The sequence below is a fragment of the Nymphaea colorata genome, chromosome 2 (genome assembly GCF_008831285.2).
Source record: "Nymphaea colorata isolate Beijing-Zhang1983 chromosome 2, ASM883128v2, whole genome shotgun sequence".
Lineage (NCBI taxonomy): Eukaryota > Viridiplantae > Streptophyta > Magnoliopsida > Nymphaeales > Nymphaeaceae > Nymphaea > Nymphaea colorata.
The window spans coordinates 16,165,911-16,185,512 of NC_045139.1; the positions used below are offsets into that span (position 1 = coordinate 16,165,911).

At 39.7% G+C, this 19,602-nt stretch overlaps 3 protein-coding genes across 5 annotated transcripts; 2 read left to right on the top strand and 1 right to left on the bottom strand.

Annotated features, from left to right (window-relative positions):
* Window positions 1-1,184: 1,184 nt before the first annotated feature.
* On the top strand, window positions 1,185-12,934 carry LOC116247982 (uncharacterized). Of its 2 annotated transcripts, none has more exons than XM_031620489.2 (8): window positions 1,185-1,525; window positions 2,007-2,197; window positions 4,541-4,770; window positions 4,848-5,556; window positions 5,731-6,094; window positions 11,223-11,329; window positions 11,625-11,819; window positions 11,944-12,934. In XM_031620489.2, exons 2-8 carry the CDS (start codon window positions 2,009-2,011, stop codon window positions 12,712-12,714), a joined length of 2,565 nt encoding a protein of 854 aa, XP_031476349.1. In that variant the 5' UTR covers window positions 1,185-1,525; window positions 2,007-2,008; the 3' UTR covers window positions 12,715-12,934. The 2 variants fall into 2 exon arrangements, with proteins under 2 accessions (XP_031476349.1, XP_031476350.1); XM_031620490.2 differs by having other exon boundaries at window positions 1,186-1,525; window positions 11,238-11,329.
* A 968-nt stretch (window positions 12,935-13,902) lies between these two features.
* Window positions 13,903-15,792, top strand: LOC116248594 (deoxyuridine 5'-triphosphate nucleotidohydrolase). The gene is made up of 3 exons (XM_031621476.2): window positions 13,903-14,215; window positions 14,427-14,518; window positions 15,377-15,792. Exons 1-3 carry the CDS (start codon window positions 13,917-13,919, stop codon window positions 15,640-15,642), a joined length of 657 nt encoding a protein of 218 aa, XP_031477336.1. The 5' UTR covers window positions 13,903-13,916; the 3' UTR covers window positions 15,643-15,792.
* Window positions 15,793-16,119: 327 nt separating this feature from the next.
* LOC116248345 (aquaporin TIP3-1-like) lies at window positions 16,120-17,865 on the bottom strand. Of its 2 annotated transcripts, none has more exons than XM_031621085.2 (3): window positions 17,451-17,865; window positions 17,042-17,289; window positions 16,120-16,756 (listed from the first exon to the last, which is right to left on the bottom strand). In XM_031621085.2, the coding sequence occupies exons 1-3, from the start codon at window positions 17,836-17,838 to the stop codon at window positions 16,373-16,375; spliced, it is 1,020 nt and encodes a 339-aa protein (XP_031476945.1). In that variant the 5' UTR covers window positions 17,839-17,865; the 3' UTR covers window positions 16,120-16,372. The 2 variants fall into 2 exon arrangements, with proteins under 2 accessions (XP_031476945.1, XP_049932154.1); XM_050076197.1 differs by having other exon boundaries at window positions 17,367-17,865.
* Window positions 17,866-19,602: the final 1,737 nt, after the last annotated feature.

The following is a 19,602-nucleotide window of genomic DNA, read 5'->3' on the forward strand; positions in this document are numbered from 1 at the left end:
TCAATCATCCCCATTTTTAACTATATTAGTTTGTAAAACAATTTTCCAGTTAAATACTAAAAAAATTTAAAAAGTGAGAAATTACACAAAAAAACAGTAAAGGAATAAAGGGCATGAGGACAGCATTCATTCAGCCAATTCATTCCATTCATGCCGCCTCCCCGAAAAACTGAAACTATTTGTTCAAATTAAGTGAAACCAGAATAAGCACCTACTGATCAATGCTCCTGGATTTATTTTTACCTAATTTTTAAGTCCTTATACTTTTCTTGGCGAGCCATCGACAGACTTCCAGTCTATAAAAATCCTTGCAAATTGGCGAATTGTTTGATTAACTTAAATGATGGTTCACAAGGTCACCCGTAAAATTATTTTTTTAATCGACGTGTAAGTTGTCGTATACATTTTTTTTAAAAAACAAAGTAACTTGAATCTTACATTTTGTGAATTATTAACTAAGTTGATTGAACGATTTCATGATCTTAGTTTACATTTTTCATTATATAAACCTGAGTTGGTAGTTTGTGAAATATAAAACACTGACGCCCTCAGCAATGAACAAAAGTTTATGTAACTTGATCAATTGTTTTGCTAGGCATTGATGTTGTTAAGCACTTTGTCAAAGAAATAGTGTGCATGTTTGAAACAAATGTTTTTCTTTTTTCAGAATGCTTAGCGCCAAAGAAATGTGGTGGCATATATTCAAAGACGATATGCTATATTTCCTTCATTAATTCCCTGATTTTGACGTCTCGTTTTCAAGTCAAAAAATCCAGCAGCATAAGCATCTTCACAGCTGGTTGGTCACAAGATATTTTAAAATACTAATATACCAAATGCTGCTTAGGTTGAAGTGTTATGGAGATACACTATCTTCTTTTTTCTCATTATTTCAACCTCTATTTTGGAAATATCAAATGCTACGCCTAAGGATCTCGTGCCCACCAAATTCTCCAAATATCAAATGCAATATATTTATTTAAATTTAAATCATAATACTCATTATATGATATTTATTTATTAAAATTGAATCTGATCATACGTCGTTTCTTAAATCATAATCCAACCCTTCCATTGGATATTTGATCTGAATCCAGCACCGTCCCAAATTTTACACTCAAGCGCTCGCTCAGAGTTTCCTCGCAATAAATGCTAATCAAGATTCAAGAAGCACCAATAATGTTGGAATTCAAGATGATCAGTTGCAGCGACGAAGGTGCTAAGACGCTTAAAAATCTCCATTCCATCTCTTTCCGCGTGTCAGAGTCCAAGACGGACCACCACCTCGGCTACCCGCGTGGACAAGCATCTCGCTCTCTCTCCTAGCCTTCGCTCTGTGGAACAGTTTGGACTCGTAACGGCCTCTTTCATCCCTCCGCCCGCCTTTCCCTCGTTCAACAGTTACCCCCAAGCGCTGCTCCCCACCCCCCCTCTCTCTCTCTCTCTCTCTTGGAGTCGATGGATATCGTGCCGGCTTCCACTCCACCGAACTGAGCAATCTCTAGACCGCTACTGCGAACAGACGGTATGACTAGTAGTAATGGCGTTTCCTTTTCTGTAGTTCGCTGCCATAAACAACTTCTTGCCTAAATTCTCTTCCATTCTCCTCCTGCGCCTGGATTCTTAAGTTGCTCTGTGTCGGTAGCGTTTTGCTTTGTTTTGGGGAGTGCTAGAAGGTTGGGATCCGTCCGTATCTTTCTCGCACTTGTTTTTCTCCCTTCCCGACGATTCCGATGTCTTACGCTTCACTCTTCTTCTTTCTTTCATCTTTATTATTCGTTTTCTGCCATTTTGTTGTCTTCGACCGAGTGATGATACCCTCTTCTTGATCGCCTTCAATTTCAAGTGGGTGGTCAAGCTTTCTGCTTCTTTTGGCTTCTCTTTGTTTCTCTGGTGGCCGAATTGCGCCTAACTAGGGTTTCTCTTGTTTTGCTTAAGTCTGCGATCTGATCTTGACGTTTTCGGTGGCGTTCTTTCCTCTATTCTCTTTGTGTGACCTCTTCCAGCCATGATTTTGCTCTTCCTTTGCTACTTGGCGGGGGCTGTGACGGTTCTGATCGTCGAGGCTGGGCTTCTTCTCTACGCTTTGGATCGTCTGTCCAGGAAGCAAAAGCCGGCGTCTCTTGTGCAAGAAGAGACAGATTCGGTTCCTGAGTTGGCCCCAGACCACTCGGTTGTGTCTCTGCTGACTAAGAAGGTGGGTTTGCATTTCCCTTTTTCTTTTCTTTTTTTTTCCCTTTTAATGCCTGTTCGTTCTGCGTACTGAACGTCTTACATTTCCCTGTTATTGGTCCCGGAACTCACATTGGTCTGCACAATATTTTTTGAGCAAGTAAAGACATGTAACTATGTTTTGTAATTGCCATTGAACTATTGATTGTCTTACCAACCAAAGCTTGATGGTGTTTCTAAGCGATCTAACCTGGAGATGGGATGAATTTCTGTTATAAGTTAATGAAACGGCACTGAGACTGATGTGGCCGGAAAGCTACTTATCGTGGAAGCCCTGCACAACCACTCTCCCACTTCTCTCAGTGTACGTAGTATGGTTACTTCTGTTGGCTTACGTGCCTATTGCGTACCCAAATTAATACCTACCCTACTTACATTAGGCGATTAGGCTTACTCGTTCATTTACAACTTGATATCCAAAAGATTTTGCAAGGTTGGCACATTTGTATATTACTTGCCTATATGTACTATATAATCTTACTCAAGTGCCCATTTTATAGAACTGTGATCTTCACCCTTCTTACCTTGCAAAACGGAGACCTCCTAGTTTCCAGGGGGAGAGGGCGGGTGGATATTCATTGTTTTGGTCAGTTGGACTAGTGTTGTATGTAACATTTGTATGTCACTAATAAAGAAGCATATAGATATCTATACAAGGAATGCAGATATTCAGGGATAAGTCAGTTGGACTAGTGTTGTATGTAACATAGCATATCACACAATATGTAATGTAACTATGAAGAGGAGTGATATGTTACACACCAGCAACTAGTTTCAGGGTGTAACTATATCGTATCAGGTCTGACTTACACCCCATATCATATGTTACAGTCCAATATGGAGTGTCACACACATTACACCTTGAAACAGAAAAAAGTGGTAATTTTTTCTTTTTAATTTAAACTTTAAACTTTAAAGTTACATGGATTCATTGAGATCAAACACTATGTCCTATGTTAAAGTCATTCTTACACATCTAAAGTAAAGCTAAGTAACGTGGACATGGCAGATTGGTCACCATATCCATGTCAACACACTGACTTGGGTATGGGACCACAGGTGACACATCAAGACACGTTTTGCATCAGGTCCAATCTAAAATGCATTAAACCCTTTTCCTTTCTAACAAAATGCACAAATGTTGTGGATTTTAGTATATATACGGGCAACCTGATCACAATGGATTAACAAAATGCATTAATTTTTCTGAGATTTTGTTGAAAGTTGTCGTATCCATACCCTTTGCCGTACCCGTACCTATGTGACTTGAAAGTAAAGAAATAAACTTTGGGGTTGATTCTCATGCAATGAAAATAGAGCTTTCTCTTATATGATCCTTATGTTTATTATAATAAAAAAGAAAAAGTAGAAATTCAAAGTTTGTGTCCACTAATTGCTTAAAGACTCGAAGGAGTATCCCATGGATAATTAAATCTTGTTTACTTGGATATACATTCAAGTATTATGAGTAATTTAAGTGTTCAATTTGATCATTTCAAATGAAAGTTTGGAAGGTTTAGGTAACATGTACTTTTTATTTTTTATGTTTATACAATTTATATTTTTTCGTATAGAGTTTTTTCATCCTATTATTTATTAGTTTCTGTTTTCTTAATTTTTATTATTTTTTTATATTAAAAGATTAATTTTGCAAAAAAAATTTATGTTACATTAGGATAGATTATGTTACATATCTAACTTTGGGCCCATCAATATGTGTTACATTCCACATTTTACAACACAGTTGAACAACAAGTTTGACCAACTAGTTGTTGATTTGGAACACAGGTCGATTTAACGAATGACCAACTACCCATCCTACCTTCTCTACGTTCTTGACAGCCCATCTTTGTCTCTCAATTAACTAGTCGGGATTTGGGCAACTGAGATTTGGGAAGGAAAGTAATTCGTGTACATTGTACAATGCTAAATGTATTTCAGGCATCAGGACTGGAAGGTGAATGATAGAAGATGTTGCCATTTTGCCTGTAACTTGCATTTGATGTTGTGGTCCCTTGACAAACTGTTGTTCCTTCTAAAGTCCTTTGGGAGCCATTCCATTGTAACAAAAGATTAATTCAATAACATAGTTAAGTTGTGCACCTAAATGGATGCTTACTAGTTATGTATTTAAGGGCTGAGCATTGATTCATCATTCAAGTGTAGCAGTTAGGAACTTAGGATCACCAGGCTAGGGGGCCTGTCCGTTGTCGGATTCATTATATTGTTTCATGGAGTGTTTTCCCTGAACTTATGTTTAGCAGATTAGCTGGTTGCACTTGCCAAAATTCTTCCATTACTGTTGCAGGGCGTAATCTGGGTTTTGGAACCAGAAAAGGTTCCGAAGATTCATCTTTCTGAATCTAGTCAACAAAAGAGCAAAAGGGAAGTTTTTGACATTGCACCTGTTAGACGATTTGCAAGACTTGAAGGCCAAGCTCTTATCCTAAGAGATGCAGAGGGTGGTCAGTCATCAATCCAACTTGATGGTTGCACAGTAGCAGCTGTTTCAGCTAGTAATCTTCCTACAAGAAAATGGTAGGTGAAATGTTCTCTTCTGCTTTTATCTGTCAAAGTTTAGCTGGTTCTCATTACATTTTTTTGTTGTAAACTAGGGCTAAAAGATATCCTATCAAACTGGAAAACAAGAGTTCAATAGTCTATAATGGAAGTGAAATTTGCTACATATATGTAGAGACTTCTTGGGAAAAGGAGTCCTGGTGCAGAGCACTCCGTCTTGCTTCACGTATGGACAAAACAAAACTAAGATGGTATATGAAAATCAGTCAAGAATTTCGTCAATATGTGACAACTTTAAATGCACAGTATCCTTTTTTCTCAAAGCCCACTGCTGCAGTGTTCACTGAGCCAGCAGATAGATCTCAAAGACTTGATGGATCTTCAAGGGTTCGACTTTTTCTGAAAAAGCTAGCGAAGAAGGCAGCAAAAGTTGGCTCTGAAGGCAGGATGGGAAATGCTCCATTCCTAGCCAGTGAAGAGAAAAGGAGCAGTAACAAATTTGGTGCTACAGATATAACACCCTATGGTGCCTCCAGTAAAGCTTTTTCAGCAGAGAAAAATAATGCAAGTTCATCGCAGAAAGATCTGACTTTCCCTGTGGGTGTTGAAACTGGAGCCAGTGACCAAGTTTCTATATCTTCTGACATGGAACAAGACTCTGGTCCCTCTTGTAGTTTTGAAGGTTGTCAGGAGAAACCCAGCATTGATGAAGGAACTCTTTGTTGGAATTTGCTTTTCTCAAGATTATTTTTTGATGTTAAAAGAAGTCAGGAAATTGTTAACTTCATGCAAGCTCGTATACAGGTATGTATACCTTTTAAGCTCATACCATAGAATTGACTTATTCTTCTAATTCATCTTCCCTGTTTTCCATAATAAGTCCAATATACGTGCTTTTGGAACTCTCCATATTATTCATAATTTATTTGATTACAGTTCTGATCATCAAATTCATAAAATATCTCCTAATATGAGCAGAAAGCATTATCCAACATCAGGACTCCTTCTTATGTTGGGGGAGTTACATGCAGCAATCTTGATCTGGGGAATCTTCCACCTTATGTTCATAATATGAGGGTTCTTCCTATGGACATGAATGATGTGTGGACTGTGGAAGTTGATATTGAATATTCAGGTGGTGCAGTGTTATATATTGAAACTAGACTGGAAGTTGGTGCACCAGATTTTCAGAAAGGCATAATTGGTGCAAGCTTGGAACCAAATTCAGAGAGAGATGCAAACACAGACTTGCTTGAGGGTTTGGAAGAACTGGGTGATCAACTGGGATTATCCCAAGATGCTTCTGATGGCTTTAAGAAAGGAACTGAGGATGATAGCAAAGGTATTCAACCTAACCTTCAAGCCTTTTAAAGTTTATGAGTATGTCAAGCCTGTCTATTTCAAGAGTTAAATATACTGTTTTTAAGGTATTGTATCTCACACATTCCATAACCAGGCAAGTGGTAAAACTAAAAAGTTGGTTTTCAAGCAATAGGTCCAGAGCTCCACTCATATCCTTTGAATAGTTTACTTCTTTGTACTTAGGTGGCTTGCTTAAGCTCCTTAACTTCTATCTCATTTCACTCTCTATTTGAATGACTGAAGCTTGAGCACCTCATGTTCAGCGTGTTTAATTCGTTTGGTGGCCTAGGAGAAAGATGCGTAAGAATAACAGAAATTGACAGTATATCAGGTGAAAGTAGTAGTACTCGGCAGTTTTCATGTTACAAAATTCAGTGGGCCCTGGCTGTGGCTTCCTGAAGTTGATGGCAAATGTTTGATGATGTTGCTATCATCACTAAACATTCTGTCATCTGCATGCTTACCCAGATGACTTGCAATTGTTATTCCTGTGAAGTGTGTGAAGCTAGTACAGTACTATATTATCCAGCTCGGAACTCGTTTCCCTATAATCAGGAATGTGGTGGTTATATTGTTGAGAGATGAGTAATGGTGCTGGGCTGCATGAAATCGAGTAGGAAAATGGCCATCTTGAAAATGGAAAAAGATGTCATGAACTCATAATGTGATACAGGACCTTGGTGATTGCTGTAGCTAACAAAGCTTTCAGATCAGCCTAACCTCGTACTCATAAGGTGTGGCGGTCCTATGTGGCATGGGTACTCAAAAAAGTGTCAGTGTCAAGATCATACAATTTGTCGAATACAGATGTATGGTAGGACGAGGTTGAGGTGCATTTTCCTTGTTGGGCCCTGGAAAAAATTGCACCAATTCATATCTTTTATCGAAGTTATTTTTTTTATTAGTTTTTATTTAGGAGACGGCATGTAACACTCACACACATATATTGCTACTTGTTCTTTTAGAAGGAGGCAGACCAATGGCTCAGATTTCATAAGAACTTGATTGGAGATAAACGTATAATTTTCTGCTAAGCTAATGCATAGCTACAGGCTCATATTGTACAAAAATGTCTTCTATGCCTGGTCTAAACATAGAAGTGTTAGGACCAGTGAATTATATGTGTTTTGGATTTCTCTGTCTGATATTCTTAAGGTGTTTATTTCCGTAAATCTAACTGCACTGTTGTACCTGAAACGTTCAAAAAGGAGAAATGTAAAGAAACATAGTTTCTGACATTTGAATTGCATGTTATAAGTCATGACAAGAATTGCATGTTATAAGCCGAAGAAGCCAAGACTCAAGGTTCTTGGGCTAAGGCTCAACTTCTCAACATCTCAAAGAGAGAGAGAGAGAGTGTGTGTGTAATAATATGCACGAGAGAGAGAGAGAGAGAGAGAGAGAGAGAGAGAGAGTTCCAATGTACCTAATCTTGTCAAGATCGCAAGGTTCTTTGGTTAGGCTTGGCTTCTCAACATCTCAAAAGTGTGTGTGCGTGAATTGGAGTGTGATGTTCATAGACTATCAGTAAGACCCATGATTACCCTGCACCCACCCATGGGTGGGCTTTGGCTTAGGAGCTTATGTTTGATGTCTATCTGATGTAGGTTACACATGAAATACCTACTGGTGGACAGTTCACATATAAGACATTTGAGAGAATCAGAGACATGTCACTAGCACAAATAAATTCTAGGATTGAACCACCAAATGGGGTTTTAGCCTTCATTTGCATCTATGTTGTCAAGGCGCCCAGACGCTGCCTGGGCAGCACCTAGGTGAGCGTAGGCAACTATGTCACCAGGGTGCACCCTTTTTTGACCCACAACCGCGTCGACGCGACGCGGATGCAGGTGCACACCCAGAATCGGTCAACGTGAGTCGGGTGCGGTCAACTGCACCCAACTATTTTCGTCAAATGTCAACACGTACCCTACTCACGTCAAACGCGAGTTCGGTGCAGTCAAACCGCACCATAGACATTTTGGTCTTTTTTTAAATTTTTACGTATGTAAAAATCGATTTAGGGCACAAAATCGTGCCCTTCCCGTTGATCTCTCTGACGTCTCCAGTGGCGGCATTCTCTCCTCCACCCCAGCATTCTGTCACTGCTCTCTCTGACATCTTGACTCTCTGTCTCGCTGCTCTCTCCGACGTCTCCATTCGCTGCTTTTTCTCCTCCACCGGCAGCCGCTGCTCTCTCTCCTCCACCGGTGGCATCTGCTCTCTCTCCATCCGCTGCTCTCTCTGTCTGCTGCTCTCTCCGGCCGCTGCTGTCTCTCCTCCACTGCCGTGACGCCGTCTGCTGCTGTCTTTCCTCCACCAACTGTTTTAAGGAAGGAAGGTAGCTAGAGTGACGCTGTGTTTTTGTTAGCTCTCTCTTTCTCTCGACAGCAAATTGCAGAGGCATGGAAGCTTGTAGTAGTCAAGTTTAATAAGACAAATACTAATGTTATTAAGCTATTTGTCTGTGCGCCCATGTGCTGTTTTAAAGGCTGCAAATGCTTCAGAACTATATTGCAGGGATATGGCTGAAAGCATAGGGATAATGATATAATGATTTTTAAACTCGAGAAGTATGAAGGTTTTATCCTTCACGTTTACGTTTGCAGATTTGTTTCCTTTATTTCACATATTTCTGATGTATGATATTTTTGTTCATGCCCTTCCCTGGTATCCTTTTGGAAGAACGCTGTTAGATGCTAAACATAGTACTGGGTTCATGTGTCATTGATGTAGATGAAAGCATATTATGAAGAGTTGCAAACTTGATGATTGTGCGTGTGTTTGTTTGACCATGAATTAGGTTGTGTAATTCGAGTGCATGTGCAATTGTGCATTTGTCCATTTATGATTGAAAGGGAACTATGCAGATTATCTATTCTTAAAGTTGAACTAAATTTGTGCAACTGACCCATTGATAGTTTTGTGGTTTAATGACAATTTTTTGTCATATTATATATATATATATATATATATATATATATATATATATATATATTATAATAATAAATACCACCGCTGTACCTAAATTTTTTGAGATGTGCGGCATCCGCAACCGCATGCTCGCACCCCGGTGACATAACTAGGCAATAAGGTGACCATTTTTTAATTTTCTTTTAGTTATGTTAATATGTCAAGTTATTTTGATTAACTATTACTAATATTTGAAATGTGGGGAATAGTAATATAACAAACATAATCAACTAAAACATCCAAAAATCAATTGTTGACTTCATTGAGTATACAAAGCCGATAGAAGAAGTTTAACATTACTCATTAAATGTAATCTAATACAAGAAAAAGAAAAACTAAATCTAATCTCTAGAAGAAGGAATGTAAATCCACAAGAAGGCTTTAATCTGTCGGTACTTAAAGAAAGACATAATATAATAAAAAAGGCTAACAGTATTGTCAGTACACAATACTATAATAGTATACAATAATATACATATAAGTACATAACAGTAACAATACATATAAGTGCACAACCATACTGATGTATACATATAACAGGTATCACTATATATATATCAGGCTAACAATATGTACATATAATATATTGATGCTATACTGTATGACAGGTATAACAGATTATACATAGCTGTATATACATATAACATGTATCACAATACATATAACAGGAATAACAAATTGTATTACAATACAAATTGACATAATAGTATATACATATAAGCTTATAATAGGTATGACAAATTAACAATACATATAACTATATGATATAAATACGTAACATAACCATACTAACGTATACAAATAACAGGTATGAAGGATCACAATACTATATAAGAGGCTAAAGTTACTATATAACAGACTAAGTTACTGACAGTCTATATATATACCCCATATACATATAACAACATCAAGCAAAACAATACATAAAAATACGTAATCAATACAAAATAAAGTACATGACATTGTCACATATATCGTGTACGGGTATTATATGGCGAGGAATTTCTTGGGCATAATACGGCAAAGTTATATATCTTGGGAAAGCTCAGCAAATTTTTAAAAAATTTAAAACATTTAATAAAACCTGAAAATTATAAAAAAAATAGAAATTAATAAAAAATACAAAAAGCGTGTATAATACGCTGTTTTTTTCACGTTTTCTTATTTTTTGGCATTTTTTTAAAAAAGGCGTGTCTAATTGCCAGTTTATACAGCTGGCTTATTTTTCGCGTATTTAACACATTTTTTTCAATTAAGACGTGTTTTCTATGACAATGGTACATAACAATATATACTCAATTAAGAAATTTTAATTGAAAGGGAATGTGACTTTTCACTTTCCCGTGGACTAGGCGTGTTGGCCTAGGCGCCAACACATGTTGCATCGACGGGTGTGGACTCACACTTAGTCCATGCCTAGGCCTCGCCTAGGCAAGACAGACCTTGACAACATGGATCACCATCCGATTGATATGGTTGGATGGCTCTAAAATGGACATAGTTTTTCCAAAAATTAACTTATAATTGTCTTTATAAGTTGGCACTTTCCTTTTCAGTTGCCATTCTTTATAGCCATAGATCTGAACCAGCAGTTGCACAACTACTGTAAAAGAATTATACAGAGAAAACATTTAGCAGTCTTCATTTGTCTGTTCTGAAAAAAATGTTTTACTCATACCCAAAATAGAAAAATATTCAAGTGATTTTTTCATAAGAACGTAGAGTCAACTGAAAATATTTAAAAAAATGTGCAGCCAAACGTGAATTGCCAGTTTATTGGATGTAGCTTTTTAAAGCAAAAATTTGGAAAGAAAACAATGAAAAAGTTAATAGGGCCGCAACCTGGATGATATTCCCTTTTTTCTAAAACCTGCAATTTCTCGGTAGGGAACTGCCTTCCCTGAGCAAACGTGGCCCTGCCATAGTGCAATTCACGTTTTCAATTGATCTCCCTTGTGAATGATTATTTTGTGAGAATAGCAGAAATGCTCTTTAGGAGGTTGTAGTATCATATTCTGCTTCATTCCAAACTCCTAATCCTGTTTGACATATGTTTCTGCACTTGTTTTTTTGCAATGCAGATTGCTAGATTACATCTGATCATTTCTTTCTATCTTAAAATTTTTCATTAGTTTTTCCTGCTGCAGATGGGAAAAGTTTTAAGAGTTCTAATTGGAGAACAGGTTACGTCTCAAGGTTGAAGTCGAGATTGAGTTCTCTTGCTGATCAAGTATCACAGGTTAGCTGGAAAGCTTACACGTTTTCCCTCAAGAATTAGCTCCCTCGCATATTTTTTAGCGTCTTGGGTGAATAGCTCTCTGATATCACCGATACGAGTTGCAAGTTACCCATGTATCTTACGCATTTTCTCGTAAAAGTACAAAAGTTTTTAAAATAAAACTAAATCGGGATCATCCAGTGAACTGATGCTACGTTATTGTGCACATAATGTTTGAGTACTTTTCATTATCTATTAGCTATCCTTTTATTTTTTATGTACACATGGAATTTATTCCAGGCATTTTGAATGGCAGATGCCGTTATCTTTAGCAGTCAGGGTTCTGCAGCTTCGGGGAACTGTGCGCATACACATAAAACCCCCTCCTTCAGATCAAATCTGGATTGCATTCACAACCATGCCCCAAATAGAATGGGATCTAGACTCACAGGTTGGAGACCATAAAGTTACTAGTGCACAGATAGCTTTGTTTATTGGCAATCGAATTAAGGTTAGTTATATTGAAATAAATTCCATCATTAGTCTGTTTGTCAGTTTTATTTCTCATTTTCACGATACGTAAGTGCCAGCCGATAGTGACAGCCACTGAGGTATTATGTAAAAATTTTCTGCAGGCAGCGCTCAAGAATAGCATGGTTCTTCCAAACTGTGAGTACATACGCATCCCGTGGATGGTAGCTGAAAAGGATGACTGGGTTCAAAGAGATGTTGCGCCATTTAGTTGGCTTCATCAGGAAGCCAGTGATTCTGAAAGAAATGATGCTCCTGATACGCAACTGGAGAGAACTAAAAGTAGGCCGGAACCTAAAAAGGGAAGCAAACGAGGTTCTGGAAGACATCCCAAAGATGGTGGTGATATGTCAGATGCTGATTCTCCGGACTATCAGTTAGGGAAGTCTAAGAATAGGCAAGAGTCTGGCAAGGGAAGCACCGAGAGTTTTGTTGGATACCCTCCTGCAGATGATGCTGAAAAGTCGGGAAGCTTAGGTAGCTCACGGACTTCTGATGCTGACGCTCCAGATGCGGTTTGCCCACCTTTGCCAACTACAGTGACTTCATCAAGTACTGAACAGTCACTGCGTGACGATATAACTACTGACCTGAAGGTTCCACTCCTAAAGCGTGAAGATAGCCAAGATAGCTATGCCACTGGTAGCAGTAGGCAGGTAGTCTCAGATGGTTTTGGTGCAGTACCTATACCAGAGAGAGCATATTCATCAAATAGCATGGCAGAGAGTGACAAGTCAAAGAAGTTTGGCCGGCGAGCTAGAATGTTGGACATTGGAAAGAAGATGGGAGAAAAACTAGAGGAGAAAAAGCGCCACTTGGAAGAAAGGGGTAGGCTTATAGTTGAGAAAATGAGAGGAAATGAAAATTTGAATTAGCTGCATTCGCCTCGGATTGTATAATCACAATTGGAATGGATTCGGTAGATTGAGTTGCCATTGACCTGCTTCTGTTGATCATCCATTAATTCTGTTGTAGATTACCAATTGTTTGTGGTTCATTTTTTGTTGACGTGCAGTAAAATCATGTAAAGAGAGTTGCTTTCTCTCCCACTGTGCAAAAGTGGAGCAGGGGAATAAATAGCATCATCCTTTCCTACCCCATTCTTACAAGATACACGAGCGTTTTCAACGGGATTGTCCCAGCTAATTGCTCAATCTACAGCATAGCAAGATTCCCATAATGCATTTGATATCGTTTGGCGAGGGTCTCTAATGTGCGGCAGCCTAGTGCGCTGGTCCCGGCCCATTGGCAGAGTGGGGTTGACGCCGGCTCTCCTCGAAATAGTGACCGGTTGGCCGCTGGCGTGAGCCGGTGGTTGATATTGCAAAAGGTTCGATTTGTCAAAACCATGATACATGTTCAGGTTGCGGTTTCAGAAACTGGGTAGGGTAGCCTCAAACTCTTACTCATCAATCGGATCCAAAAAAACTATCTACCGGACAAAGTTCAGGTTTATGTAATGCATTATGTAGGAAGATTTCACATTCAGTTTTGAATACAAATGAAAAAAAAAAAAGTCTTATCTGAATCGAAATTCAATTTTAGAATTTAAATCTGATTTTTGTATTAATATCTGAATCTGAACCCAAATATTGGACTAAATCTGGCTGCTTTCAAAAAGTGCAAGAGTATTAGATATAACATATCTATTTAAAACTAAATTTGATTCAAATCTGAATATGAATTTGTTTGGATATTTATGTATATATGAATTCAAATCCAATTGGATGTCATTTCTTAAATTCAAATATGATTTGATTTTTTAATGTGAAATTCAACTTTGTCCCACATCAGATTTTTTTTTTTTTAAATGATTCGATTGGATATCTAATTCAAATAGGATATATTCACATCCCTATCATTCAAGTTCTTCAACAACAGCAGCAATAATAATAATAATAATCTGGTAGTAATAATAATAATCGGCAGTTAACGTTTTATAACCCTAAAAATCAAAATAGGAGAAAAGAAAGAGCGGGAAAGTTTTGGCGCGAAGCCGTCTGTGTTCTTGGGCGTCCTCAGACTTCTATAAGAAGAAAGCAAAGAGCACAGAGAGGGCCGTCTCGCGGCTCTGTACATGCTCCTCCTACCCACCACATTTGCGAAGGCCGCCATTCCTTTTGTGCCCACCTTCCGCCGCCCCTCTTCTCCCCATTTTGTTCTGTCGGGCTGCCGCTCGACGATGGTTGCAAACGGAGAAGAACGAAAAGCTGCTGTTGATGCGGAAGGGGATCTGCCCGCAACCAAGATCCGGAAGGTCGTTCAGAGCTACGGAGATTCCCATCGTGCCCTATTCCTGAGGGTGAAGAAGCTTTCTCCAAATGCCGTGCTGCCATCTAGGGGTTCACCTCTTGCCGCAGGCTACGATCTCTCCAGGTGAGTCCCTGTCTTGCTTTGCTTTCGTGCCGTCGGCGCCGTTGCGATGATCGTTTCCAGCAATGGGAAAGACCCTTGTTGCCACCCATTTGTGCAACTGACACACCATTGCTTTCGTTCTCTCAGTGCCGTCCAGGCTTTCTCTTCCCTTCCCCCCACCCCCATTCCCTTCCTCTCTTTCTCTCTTACGGTTCTGCTTTCGTGCTTTCAGTGCCGTCGCGACGAGTGTTCCAGCAAGGGGGAAGGCTCTTGTAGCCACCGATTTGAGCATTGCCATACCGGAGGGAACTTATGCAAGAATTGGTACCTCCTCCTCCCCATTTTTTCTTCCAACAATTTCTTTCCCTATGTCAAAGAAACATGAAATATGGTTTAATTTCCCTGCGTAACATTCCTCTGTTTTCTCGCTGAACCTGCAAGTGTTTTGGCTCCCATGAACGTGACGAACCCCCACAATAGACTGATTAGGCCGAGTCCCATTCTGGTGCATTCTTGCATATGCCGGTCTTTTGAGTGGTCAACAATCTATTAGATACAGAAAGAAAAAAAGAAGGGAGCTATGGTATACGTATCAATTCTTGCTGATGTTATTTACTCGTTAAGTTGTAGCATTTCATGGGTTAGTTTCATCGCTGCGCACATGATATTTTTCTCTTGCTGCAGCTAAATCCTGTGTCAAGGAAATATAGGAAATGTTTCTGCATGCTATCATGTTCAGGATTATGGATGAATCTTTTGATTGTTCTAAATCATGGTTTTGTTGGGTGTCTTATAGTTAGCTGGTGAGGAATAGGGGTGTTTATTTGGAGCATTTCGACAGAACATGATGCTAAAAGGAAGCCTTTGATAGTTACCGTCATGGTTTTAGTGGGGTGTTTTATAGTTAGCTGGTGAGAGATGGGGGTTCATTTAAGCATTTCGTCAGAAAGTTAAGCTAAAAGGAGGCCAGATTTGACATTACTTTGCCGCACTCTGATCCTAATGTTTTAAGGCGTAGAATCTGTATACAGAGTTTCCCAATATACCGTAAACAATGAAGCGTTAACACATCTCTCTCCTTCTGGAGCTGCTGCTAGTGGTACAAATTGTGTTTTATCTGGGGAAATGGGCTTTTATCCTTTAATTCGTTTTGCATCTCCTTGATGTCATTCTGGATTGCAGCACCCCGTTCCGGATTGGCTTGGAAGCACTCGATTGATGTGGGTGCCGGGGTCATTGATGCTGATTACCGTGGACCAGTTGGAGTTATCCTCTTCAATCATTCCGATTCAGACTTCCAAGTGAACGCCGGAGACAGGATTGCCCAACTCGTTCTCGAGAAGATCGTGACACCTGATGTCTGTGAGGTCGAGGATCTCGACTCCACTGCCAGAGGAACTGGGGGCTTCGGCTCTACCGGTGTCTGTAAAGCGACAACTGGACTTTAATATGTCTATAGGCAAGCCATTTGTTGACTTCGTGAACTATAGTTACACAGTTTCTCTGTACCCTTTGTGGAGAATCCATGTTATGTGCTTGTTGGTTCTGATGCTTGCTTCCATCTGCTTTGTGAAAAACAAACATTTTGTTATTTCTTATCTTTTCTCGTTGGTCCTGCTATCCTCTTGGGGCTTTCTATGCAGAAGTCTGCTGACTTCCATGCCAAGTGAAACTCGTTGCAGTGGACACCTGATACCTCCACAAGTTTCAACCAAAGTTCCTGACCATTCCAATCTTGGTCTAATCCCTGCCAACAAAGGCAAGGTCCAAAATTTTTTCAGATCTCATTCGCCCACACACACACACACACACAGAGACAGAGAGAGAGAGACTGGACTGCATGAGTCGTCGACAGGCAACACAAAATGGGTGTATAATGGCAATGGAAGAAACTGGCTACCTTTGTTGACATTGCGGAAAAACCATCATTCTCTGAAAACATGTATTATAGACAGCTTACACCGAACTCATTATCCTATTTTGAGGAAGGACAAAGAAAACTGACAAGCTAAGTACAAAGGGGTAAGTATGAGGAGGCCATACTCATACATACTTATTTCTATATTTGTGAGTTATGACAACACATTCAAATACAGCACAGCAAGCCTATACTGCTTTACAAACACATTACATGCGCGCCACCAGCATACGATTGACTAAATGCAAAAGGAGCAGGTACTAGTAATCTTCAGGAGCCAGAGGCTGGTGCGTGCGTGGGGGCTCGGTGGGGATCATAAGGAACTCGTAGACGAGCCCAGCTAGCCCCCCACCCAAAAGAGGTCCGACCCAGTAGATCCAGTGGTTCCTCCACCGCCAGCCCACCAGCGACGGGCCAAAGGCTCGCGCTGGGTTCATGGACGCTCCATCAAAAGGGCCACCTGCCAAGATGTTGGCACCCAGTATTAGACCGATTGCCAGCGGAGCTATCGTCCCCATCGTCCCTCTCTTAGGATCTATGGCCGTCGCGTAGAAGGTGTAGACCAGCGCAAACGTCATGATTATCTCCAACACCAGCGCCGGCACCTCTCCTTCGCCGGCGGCGACTGAGAACCCGTATGGTCTCTGCATGCACGCAAGCAAACAAACCGTCAATTTTATATGCGCGAAGTCCTTTTGAATTCGCAAATAACAACTATCTGTTCATGGGAAATCGTCTTCTTCTATGCTGCTTAATGAATCTATCACAGGATTGTTGTATATGTCCTATTTATGGTTCAGTAGGAACAGTGGGACGATCACCAAATTTACCACCGGAGCTGGCTGGTTTCAAATTGCGGTCGAACCGCTCTGCCCTTTGAGAAAGCAGTTAAATTTCAGGTGAACAGGCGCACAAATGGTGATAGTTACCATGCCATGAGTTGTAAATCTGAGCAAGAGAGAGGCCACGACGGCACCCAAGAGCTGAGCAACCCAGTAGAGGAAGGCACGGAGGAGGGAAAGCCGACCACCCACAAGAGCTCCAAAGGTGACGGCTGGGTTGACATGGCCGCCTGATGTATTGAACCCAACAGCCACGGCGACAAAGAGGGCCAACGCGCTAGCTAATGCTACGGCGACCAGCCCCGCCATGGATGACGTTCCCTTCGTCAACTTGTCTGCATAAGCAAGTGTAAAAGGTTCGTTAACTCGCACCATCACACTTCCGGAAAAGTTAGTCGGCTCCATTTTCAACTACGAAGAAAAAGAAGAACACCGATCGACAATGTTATGAAGAAAGATTTATAGTGCATGAAGGCGCTGTCATCGTGCAATCTACCATGAGCAAGAACGGCCCCTTCGGCTGCGAAAACGAAGATGAGGGTGGAGATGAACTCGGACAGAGCTGCACGTATGGTGTCAGGGTGGGTGGCGTCTTCCGCCCGTCCCACTGCAAACCGGCGCATGGTCGGAGACAAATCTAGTAGCCCTTCAACGACGCCGAGATCTTCTCCTGGACCTCCTTGCTGGTGAACGATATGAAGGAAAGCAGATCGAAATCGAATGCCCCCGGCGGCCGGAGGAAGGGATATACTTAACACTGGTGCTGTGGGAGGTCCTTCGGACACATGGAGATGTGGTCGTTTTGGCTGCAGGCCACGTAGTGAAAATGTGTAAACAAGGGGACCTGCCTGGCTTACACTTATCTTCCCTTCATGGCTGTTCATAATCGTCGCACCAAATAAAAACGACAATCTCTCGCATCTTTCAAGTTTTTTTGATGTCATTGCTTCTCTCGTTGATACGTGTAGAAAGATATATAGCTATATAGAACAAAGAAAGATCTATAGCCATATAAACTGGTTATATAAACGGTATGGATAATTTTCTATCGTCTATCACGTCAGTTGGTGAAGGCATGGATTTGAATATTTGTAACACAAACTAAAAAATAATACGCATATTTCACTGGAAAAAATTGATACACATATCCTTTGTTGCCTTTTCATTTGTATATTTTGTATGTTGTATAAGCAACTTAGACACTGAGAAGTATGCATGAAAAGCATATTCTGGGATTTCCCAGGCTTGTTCTTTTGAAATATGCATCTTATAAAGTCTAATAATTTGCACTTTCTGACTGCCAAAGAAACTTGGAAACTGATAAATGTCTGATTAAAGATATGGAAATCATCTTTCATAAAGACTTTCGACTTACAAAATTTAGTCCCTTTAGATTTGCCCTTAGTACATTCATTCAAAAGTTGTCGGACCTAGATTCTTTTCTATGGTTAGATTTGTGGAAAAGTATGTCTTAATAAAGGTTAAAGAATGATATATAATCAAATATGAGTTGTTCAATTCTAAATGGAAGGACCTAGATCTCCTTCTCTCTCCCCATAAACTTCTAGTTCTCTTTCTCACTTGAGCCAACGGGGAACCGCTGGGGCTCCCTCTTGCAAGAAAATGAGATAGGGAGAGAGAGAGAGAGAGAAAAGGAAAGAAAGAGGAAGATCTGGGTCGTCCATCTACATGGGGTCAAACTTAATGTCTCTTGCAAAAGAAGCACTTCCATGCATGTATATCGACCAAGCAAATGCAAAAGTTGTGCGGCTAATATCTATAGCCTATAAGCATATACAACTTTATAATCTGAATAAATTGATCATTTTCCTAATGTATCTCATATTCATATCGAAAACCCTTCATGAAAATTTGGATCCAACAAGCCCCTATGGGCTTCTCTTGTGGAGCACAAAGCTGTAGGCTTCAAGCTCTTTGCACAAGTCTTAAACATGAGGTACCAATTAGTTACCCCGATGTTCATTTTGAATGAGTGTTCTAAGTCTATTTTAGGTGACTTAATAGTATTTTATCCCAAGGACCCTCGCCCTAATAAGGGGTCGTTTGGTAACAACAATACATTGTTAGCGCAGATTCATAAATGAATGTGTTTCAAAAATTAGCACAGATTCATAAAACACTTATTACAATATTTCACGACTCTCTCGCCCATTTTTTTAGAGCGTTCATGAGACAATAACAATGTGTTACTGTAGCCTTTAAGATTGAGATTTGGGTGAGAACAAGTGCCCAAACTCACATCAACTGTTTATTTATATATTACTATCCCACTAACCCGCACACATTTACTTAGTTATTAGTTGCTCTATAAAAGTTTCAATTGAAGTTTAAACACACGCACACTTTAAACAATTTATAAGGGGCCGTTGACACTTGAAATGTTATTTAAGAGGAGTATTTAGTTGCCTTTTTTTTTTTCATATAACGAGGAGCCAACGGAACCAAACAACTTTGTAAGCCCAAATCTCAACCTTTTGGTGATAAAAAAAAAAAAAAAAAGGCTAGAGAGGAGAGACTTTTTGATCTTTTTTTTTTACAAATTTTAACAAGAGGTGCGTTTGTATTTTGTATGCATTTCAAATTATATTAAAAAATAAATTAATTTAAATTTTTTGAAAATCAAGAGT